At 43.1% G+C, this 10,000-nt stretch overlaps 1 protein-coding gene across 4 annotated transcripts in view; it reads left to right on the forward strand.

Moving 5' to 3' along the window:
* The window catches only part of LOC143278066 (uncharacterized), a 45,426-nt gene that overhangs the window by 6,203 nt on the left and 29,223 nt on the right, over nucleotides 1-10,000 (forward strand). For 3 of the 4 annotated variants that reach the window (XR_013053821.1, XM_076583088.1, XM_076583086.1), the window contains 7 exons: nucleotides 864-943; nucleotides 1,409-1,512; nucleotides 2,922-3,037; nucleotides 3,744-3,847; nucleotides 5,168-5,296; nucleotides 6,229-6,370; nucleotides 9,613-9,741. Coding sequence is in view for 3 of the 4 variants with exons in the window: in XM_076583088.1 (XP_076439203.1) it covers nucleotides 864-943; nucleotides 1,409-1,512; nucleotides 2,922-3,037; nucleotides 3,744-3,847; nucleotides 5,168-5,296; nucleotides 6,229-6,370; nucleotides 9,613-9,741 (804 nt within the window). In the remaining variant the exon portion in view is untranslated. The remainder of the gene's footprint in view (nucleotides 1-863; nucleotides 944-1,408; nucleotides 1,513-2,921; nucleotides 3,038-3,743; nucleotides 3,848-5,167; nucleotides 5,297-6,228; nucleotides 6,371-9,612; nucleotides 9,742-10,000) is intronic. The other variant, XM_076583089.1, reaches the window with a different exon arrangement.

Raw genomic sequence — 10,000 nt, forward strand, 5'->3', positions numbered from 1 at the left:
TTGTTAGTGATAATTGTGACGATGGCAGTGACCTCATTGACAGTGTTGTGTGGTGCTGTGTGGCTATGAAAGCCGTGTTGTTTGTGATGATTGTGACGATGGCAGTGACAGTGTCGTGTGGTGCTGTGTGGCTATGAAAGCTGTGTTGTTTGTGATGATTGTGACGATGGCAGTGACCTCATTGACAGTGTTGTGTGGTGCTGTGTGGCTATGAAAGCCGTGTTGTTAGTGATGATTGTGACGATGGCAGTGACAGTGTTGTGTAGTGCTGTGTGGCTATGAAGGCTGTGTTGTTAGTGATAATTGTGACGATGGCAGTGACCTCATTGACAGTGTTGTCTGGCGCTGTGTGGCTATGAAAGCCGTGTTGTTAGTGATGATTGTGACGATGGCAGTGACAGTGTCGTGTGGTGCTGTGTGGCTATGAAGGCTGTGTTGTTAGTGATAATTGTGACGATGGCAGTGACGTCATTGACAGTGTTGTCTGGCGCTGTGTGGCTATGAAAGCCGTGTTGTTAGTGATGATTGTGACGATGGCAGTGACAGTGTTGTGTCGTGCTGTGTGGCTATGAAAGCTGTGTTGTTAGTGATGATTGTGACGATGGCAGTGACCTCATTGACAGTGTTGTGTGGTGCTGTGTGGCTATGAAAGCTGTGTTGTTAGTGATAATTGTGACGATGGCAGTGACCTCATTGACAGTGAAGATAATGTCATCAGATCACTTTGGGGGATGTTGTTAATGATGGTTGTGACGATTATGACAATGATGACGATGATGAAGATGTTAAGAGATTGTTGTGGGGGATGCTGTTGATGATGATTACAACAATGATGATCATGATGACGAAGACAATGTCGACAGATTGCTGTTGGGGTTTGGAGAGATCTGATTGGAGGTGACAGTGGCAACAAGAAAGGGGAGGAACCCAGTTCACCTAACACGTCAGTACCTTCCCTTGTATTGCTACCAAACCGCCTCCCTGTGCTGTGAAAAGATAGATATAGATAGATAGATGTGTGTTTGTGTGTAAAGATATATGTGGTGATGTCACAGGTGTAAAATGTGGTGTGGCAGGTGTGATGTAATATGATGTGTCAGATGTGATGTGATGTGTGTGGGAGAGGTGTGTTGTGATGTGATGACAGGTGTGATGTGATGTGACAGATGTGGTTTGATGTGATGACAGGTGTGTGGGAGATGTGTGATGTGATGACAGGTGTGATGTAGTGACAAGTGTGATGTGGTGACAGGTGTTTGGGAGAAGTGTGATGTTATGTGATGTGATGAGACTGGTGCGATGTGATGTGATGTGATGACAGGTGTGATGTGATGTGACAGGTGTGATGTGATGTGATGACAGGTGTGATGTGATGACAGGTGTGAGGACAGGTGTGATGTGATGACAGGTGTGTGGGAGAGGTATATTTCAGACTGGAGAAGCTCAGGTCATGGAGTGGACAACACCAACAGTCCCTGGCTGGATTTGAGAAAATCAGAACTGTTGGCAAAGGTCTGTGTGTGTGTGTGTGCATGTGTGGGTGTGGGTGCATGTGCGTGTGCGTGCATGTGTGTGTGCGTGTGTGCGTGCGTGTGTGTGTGTGTGTGTGTGAGTGCATGCGTGCGTACATGTGTGTTTGTGTGTGTGTGTGTGTGTGTGCTAATGTGTGTGTGGTTTTGAACATATGCAAATTATTTGCGGGTTATCATATTCTTTTTTTTTTTATACATTGTTGTGCAATACTGTATTGTCTTACCACGCGCTCATGTTGGGGTGTAGGGGTGTGGTTTGTTTTAGTCTATCATCAGCTACTGTAAGTCCTTATCTGACTTGTTTTAGTCTATCGTCAGCTGCTGTAAGTCCTTATCTGACTTGTTTTAGTCTATCGTCAGCTGCTGTAAGTCCTTATCTGACTTGTTTCAGTCTATCGTCAGCTACTGTAAGTCCTTATCTGACTTGTTTCAGTCTATCGTCAGCTACTGTAAGTCCTTATCTGACTTGTTTCAGTCTATCGTCAGCTACTGTAAGTCCTTATCTGACTTGTTTCAGTCTATCGTCAGCTACTGTAAGTCCTTATCTGACTTGTTTCAATGTCTTTTACAGTGCAATGCAAGGCAAGAAGCTTATTTCATCTGCCCAAGGGGGCATTGAAACGTTACATACATTCCTCTTTTACACATAGGGCATTGAAACGTTACATACATTCCTCTTTTACACATAGGGCATTGAAACGTTACATACATTCCTCTTTTACACATAGGGCATTGAAACGTTACACACATTCCTCTTTTACACATATCATGCCAATAAAAATAGTGATGTCAAAAACTAGAAATAGACCCACTCATTCAGTCACCAAGTGTACACATTAACAAGTAATATTTCACTCATAATACAAACGAAAAAACAAAATTTCCTGTCAATCATTTTTTGTGGGTGTTTACAAGTGTGTGATGGCACACATTAATTTCCATGTGGATCAGTAAAGTATTCTTCTCTTCTTCTTCATTCGTGGGCTGCAACTCCCACATTCACTCGTATGTATACGAGTGGTTTTTTACGTGTATGACCGTTTTTACCCCGCCTTGTAGGCAGCCATACTCCATTTTCGGGGGTGTGCATGCTGGGTATGTTATTATTTCCATAACCCGAACCGAACACTGACATGGATTACAGGATCTTTAACGTGTGTACTTGATCTTCTGCTTTACATATACACACGAAGGGGGTTCAGGCACTAGCAGGTCTGTACATATGTTGACCTGGGAGATCGTAAAAATCTCCCGCCCTTTACCCACCAAGCGCCGTTACCAAGATTCCAACCCAGGAACCGTAGATTGAAAGTCCAACGCTTGAACCACTCAGGCTATTGTGCATGTCATTTTTTAACTTGAAATTGCTGACGGTGTGGCTGCCTGCAGGAGCGTACGGAGCCGCAGTGCTGTACAAGAAGAAGGATGACGATTCACTGGTCATCCTCAAGGAGATCAACATGCACGACCTGAACGCTGCCGAACGTCAGCTGGCCCTGAATGAAGTCAGTCACTGGGGGGGTCGGGGGGGGGGGGAGGTGTGGGTGGGTTGGAGGGCGGGTGTTTGTGTGTGGGTGTGGGGCTGTCACAGTGTGTGTGTGTGTGTGTGTGATGAATGTGATGGTAACGATGACAATTACGACGATGACAATGACGTTTACAACGATAGTGATAATGATGACATTAATGATGATAATGATGGTGGTGGTGGTGATGATGATGATGATGGTGATGATGATGATGGTGGTGGTGGTGGAGGTGGTGATGATGATGGTGGTGGTGGTGGTGGTGGTGACGATGGTGATGATGACGATGGTGGAGATGATGATGGTTTTGATGATGATGACGACGGTGGTGTGATGATGGTGATGATGACAGTGATGGTGATGATGATGGTGATGACGATAACAACGATGATGATGATGATGACGACGATGGTGATGATGACGATGGTGATGATGATGACGGTGAAGATGATGGTGGTGTTGATGATGACGACGACGGTGATGATTGTGATGATGATGGTGATGATTGTGCTGATGATGGTGATGATGTTCAGGTCAAGGTACTAGCCATGCTGGATCACCCTAACATCATCAGTTACTATGACAGCTTTGAGGAGGACAGTGTGCTGCTGATGATGATGATGATGGTGATGATGGTGATGATGATGGTGATGATGATGATGATGATGATGATGGTGATGTTCAGGTCAAGGTACTGGCCATGCTGGATCACCCTAACATCATCAGTTACTATGACAGCTTTGAGGAGGACGGTGTGCTGATGATTGAAATGGAGTATGCTGATGGAGGGTCAGTGACTGTCTCTCTGTCTGTATGTCTGTATGTCTGCTTGTTTGTCTGTCTGTCAGTCTCAATCTGCCTGTCTGTCTGCCTGTCTGTCTTTCTGTCTGTATGTGTGTCTGTATGTTTATCTGTCTGTCTGTCTGTATGTATGTATGTATGTATGTCTGCCTGTCTGTCTGTCTCAATCTGTATGGATGTCTGCCTGTCTGTCTGTCTCAATCTGCCTGTCTGTCTGCCTGTGTGTCTTTCTGTCTGTATGTGTGTCTGTATGTTTGTCTGTATGTATGTGTGTTTGTCTGCCTGTCTGTCAGTCTCAGTCTGCCTGTCTGTCTGCCTGTGTGTCTGTCTGTCTCAATCTGTATGGATGTCTGCCTGTCTGTCTGTCTCAATCTGCCTGTCTGTCTGCCTGTGTGTCTTTCTGTCTGTATGTGTGTCTGTCTGTCTCAATCTGTATGGATGTCTGCCTGTCTGTCTGTCTCAATCTGCCTGTCTGTCTGTCTGCCTGTCTGTCTTTATCTATCTGTCTGTCTGCCTGCCTGCCTGTCTGTCTGTCTGCCTGCTTGTCTGTCTGTCTGTCTGTCAGCCTGCCTGTCTGTCTGTCTGTCTGAGTATCTGTCTGTCTGTCTGTCATAATCTGTTTGTCTGTCTGCCTGTCTGTCTGCTTGCCTGCCTGTCTGTCTGCCTGCCTGCCTGTCTGTCTGTCTGCCTGCCTGTCTGTCTGCCTGTTTGTCTGTCTGCCTGCCTGCCTGCCTCCCTGCCTGTCTGTCTGTCTGTCTGTCTGCCTGCCTGCCTGCCTGTCTGTCTGTCTACCTGTCTGTCTGTCTCAGTCTGCAGGGAGAGACAGGTGCTGTCATGGTGACTGTGTTGTCATGGTGACAGTGTGTGTTGTCATGGTGACTGTGTGTTGTCATGGTGACTGTGTGTTGTCATGGTGATTGTGTGTGTTGTCATGGTGACTGTGTGTGTTGTCATGGTGATTGTGTGTGTTGTCATGGTGACAGTGTGTGTTGTCATGGTGACGGTGTGTGTTGTCATGGTGACAGTGTGTGCTGTCATGGTGACTGTGTGTCTGGACAGGACCCTGGCTCAGTTCCTGTCCCGGGAGGACTGTGGGGTGGGGGGGGGGACAGGGAGAGACAGGTGTTGTCATGGTGACAGTGTGTGTTGTCATGGTGACAGTGTGTGTTGTCATGGTGACTGTGTGTCTGGACAGGACCCTGGCTCAGTTCCTGTCCCGGGAGGACTGTGGGGTGGGGGGGGACAGGGAGAGACAGGTGTTGTCATGGTGACAGTGTGTGCTGTCATGGTGACTGTGTGTCTGGACAGGACCCTGGCTCAGTTCCTGTCCCGGGAGGACTGTGGGGTGGGGGGGGACAGGGAGAGACAGGTGCTGTCCATGTTCCAACAGATCCTGGCTGCCATCCGACACATCCACCAACACAACATCGTGCACAGGTACTCCCTGGGTGGCTGGGTGTGTCCTGACTCTGTGTGTGTGTGTGTGTGTGTCTGTGTGTGTGTGTGTGTGTGTGTGTGTCTGTGTGTGTGTGTGTGTGTGTGTGTGTGTGTGTGTGTGTGTGGTGAAGGGGGTGCAGAAGGTGGGGGACTTTGGGATCTCCAACACCAACTGACCCTTTGAGAAAATCAGAACTGTTGGCAAAGGTACTCTATTTACGTACACGTGTGTCTGTGAGTGTTTGCATCTGTGTGTGTGTGTGTGTGTGTGTGTGTTTGTACACATACATGTAGGTATGTAAATATGAACAGGTATGTCTGTAAGTGTATCCTTCTGTGTGTGTGTGTGTGTGTGTGACTGACTGTGTGAGTGTGCATGTGTGTGACTGAATCTGTGTGTGTGTGTGTGTGTGACTGACTGTGTGTGTGTGACTGACTCTGTGTGTGACTGACTCTGTGTGTGTGTGCGTGTGACTGACTCGTGTGTGTGTGTGTGTGTGTGTGTGTGACTGACTCTGTGTGTGTGTGTGTGTGTGTGTGTGTGACTGACTCTGTGTGTGTGCGTGTGACTGACTCTGTGTGTGTGTGAATGTGACTGACTATGTGTGTGTGTGTGTGTGTGTGTGTGACTGACTCTGTGTGTGTGTGAATGTGACTGACTCTGTGTGTGTGTGTGTGACTGACTCATGTGTGTGTGTGTGTGTGTGTGTGACTGTGTGTGTGTGTGTGTGTGACTGACTCTGTGTGTGTGTGTGTGTGAGACTGACTCTGTGTGTGTGTGAGTGTGACTGACTCTGTGTGTGTGTGTGTGTGTGTGTGTGACTGTGTGTGTGTGTGTGTGACTGACTCTGTGTGTGTGTGTGTGTGTGTGTGACTGACTCTGTGTGTGTGTGTGTGTGTGTGTGTGTGTGTGTGTGTGTGTGTGTGTGCAGAGACCTGAAGACAGACAACATCTTTCTGACACGGGAGGGGGTGGTGAAGGTGGGGGACTTTGGGATCTCCAAGATGTTGGGGTCGGCCAACAAGGGCGCTCACACCGTGCTGGGCACTCCCTACTACATCAGTCCTGAAATGGTATTCACCACAACGCAGTACAATACAATACAAGACAATACAATACAGTACAGTACAATACAACACAATACAATACAACACAGTACAATATAACACAATACAGTACAACACAGTACAATACAACACAATACAATACAACGCAATAAAATGCAATACAGTACAATATAACACAATACAATACAACACAATACAATACAGTACAATATAACACAATACAATACAATACAACACAACACAATGCAATACAATACAATACAATAAAATGCAATACAATATAATACAGTACAATACAACACAATACAATACAGCACAACACAATTATAATACAACACAACCCAATGCAGTGCAATGCAATACAATACAATACAATGCAATTCAGTATGATGCAACACTATACTATACAAGTGTAATGAATACAACACAATACATACATAACAATACAATAAATAACAACACAACACTGTATGATACAATGCTGTGTAATGAATACAACACAACACATACAACAACAGTACAATTCATAACAACACTATACAACACTATACAATACAATACAGTGAAATAAATACAACACAGTGTGTTCATGATGATACAATACAATACACTGTATGAAATGATACAATACAGTGTAATCAATACAATACAATACACTGTATGAAATGATACAATACAGTGTAATCAATACAATACAATACACTGTATGAAATGATACAATACAGTGTAATCAATACAATACAATACACTGTATGAAATGATACAATACAGTGTAATCAATACAATACAATACACTGTATGAAATGATACAATACAGTGTAATCAATACAATACAATGCAATATATTACATTACAATGCAGTACAACACAACACAATACATAACAATACAGTACAACACTGTACAATACACTATATGATACAACACAATACGATACATAACAGTACAGTACAACACTGTATGATACACTGTATGATACAACACAATACGATACATAACAATACAACACTGTACGATACACTGTATGATACAACACAATACGATACATAACAGTACAATACAACACTGTACGATACACTGTATGATACAACACAATACGATACATAACAGTACAATACAACACTGTACGATACACTATATGATACAACACAATACGATACATAACAGTACAATACAACACTGTACGATACACTGTATGATACAACACAATACGATACATAACAATACAACACTGTACGATACACTATATGATACAACACAATATGATACATAACAGTACAGTACAACACTGTACAATACACTATATGATACAACACAATACGATACATAACAGTACAGTACAACACTGTACAATACACTATATGATACAACACAATATGATACATAACAGTACAATACAACACTGTATGATACACTGTATGATACAACACAATACGATACATAACAGTACAACACTGTATGATACACTGTATGATACAACACAATACGATACATAACAATACAACACTGTATGATACACTGTATGATACAACACAATACGATACATAACAGTACAATACAACACTGTACGATACACTGTATGATACAACACAATACGATACATAACAGTACAGTACAACACTGTACAATACACTATATGATACAACACAATACGATACATAACAGTACAGTACAACACTGTACGATACACTGTATGATACAACACAATACGATACATAACAGTACAGTACAACACTGTATGATACACTGTATGATACAACACAATATGATACATAACAGTACAGTACAACACTGTATGATACACTGTATGATACAACACAATGCGATACATAACAGTACAGTACAACACTGTACGATACACTGTATGATACAACACAATACGATACATAACAGTACAGTACAACACTGTACGATACACTGTATGATACAACACAATACGATACATAACAATACAGTACAACACTGTACGATACACTGTATGATACAACACAATACGATACATAACAATACAGTACAACACTGTACGATACACTGTATGATACAACACAATACGATACATAACAGTACAATACAACACTGTACGATACACTATATGATACAACACAAAATGCTACATAACAGTACAATACAACACTGTACAGATGTTGATGTTGATGTTATAGTGTGAAGGCAAGACGTACAGCTACAAGTCAGACATATGGGCTCTGGGATGTATCCTGTATGAAATGGCCTGTTGATGTTGATGTTGATGTTATAGTGTGAAGGCAAGACGTATAGCTACAAGTCAGACATATGGGCTCTGGGATGTATCCTGTATGAAATGGCCTGTTGATGTTGATGTTGATGTTGATGTTATAGTGTGAAGGCAAGACGTATAGCTACAAGTCAGACATATGGGCTCTGGGATGTATCCTGTATGAAATGGCCTGTTGATGTTGATGTTGATGTTGATGTTGATGTTACAGTGTGAAGGCAAGACGTATAGCTACAAGTCAGACATATGGGCTCTGGGATGTATCCTGTATGAAATGGCCTGTTGATGTTGATGTTGATGTTGATGTTATAGTGTGAAGGCAAGACGTACAGCTACAAGTCAGACATATGGGCTCTGGGATGTATCCTGTATGAAATGGCCTGTTGATGTTGATGTTACAGTGTGAATGCAAGACGTACAGCTACAAGTCAGACATATGGGCTCTGGGATGTATCCTGTATGAAATGGCCTGTTGATGTTGATGTTGATGTTGGTGTTATAGTGTGAAGGCAAGACGTATAGCTACAAGTCAGACATATGGGCTCTGGGATGTATCCTGTATGAAATGGCCTGTTGATGTTGATGTTGATGTTGGTGTTATAGTGTGAAGGCAAGACGTATAGCTACAAGTCAGACATATGGGCTCTGGGATGCATCCTGTATGAAATGGCCTGTTGATGTTGATGTTGATGTTACAGTGTGAATGCAAGACGTACAGCTACAAGTCAGACATATGCGCTCTGGGATGCATCCTGTATGAAATGGCCTGTTGATGTTGATGTTGATGTTATAGTGTGAAGGCAAGACGTACAGCTACAAGTCAGACATATGGGCTCTGGGATGTATCCTGTATGAAATGGCCTGTTGATGTTGATGTTGATGTTGATGTTATAGTGTGAAGGCAAGACGTATAGCTACAAGTCAGACATATGGGCTCTGGGATGTATCCTGTATGAAATGGCCTGTTGATGTTGATGTTGATGTTGGTGTTATAGTGTGAAGGCAAGACGTATAGCTACAAGTCAGACATATGGGCTCTGGGATGTATCCTCTATGAAATGGCCTGCCTGCAGAAGACCTTTGAAGGAACCAACCTGCCCGCCCTTGTCAACAAAATCATGCAGGTATATACTGGGCTTCTTCTTCTTCTTCTTCTGCTTATTGTTTTCTTCTTCTTCTTCTTCTTCTTCTTCTTCTTCTTCTTCTTCTTCTTCTTCTTCTGCTTATTGTTTTCTTCTTCTTCTTCTTCTTCTTCTTCTTCTTCTTCTTCTTCTTCTTCTTCTTCTTCTTCTTCTTCTTCTTCTTCTTCTTCTTCTTCTTCTTCTTCTTCTGCTTATTGTTTTTTAGGTCTTACCCAGAAAACTGTATCCAGTCTGTGTGTTG

The sequence above is a fragment of the Babylonia areolata genome, chromosome 35 (genome assembly GCF_041734735.1).
Source record: "Babylonia areolata isolate BAREFJ2019XMU chromosome 35, ASM4173473v1, whole genome shotgun sequence".
Classification (NCBI taxonomy): domain Eukaryota; kingdom Metazoa; phylum Mollusca; class Gastropoda; order Neogastropoda; family Buccinidae; genus Babylonia; species Babylonia areolata.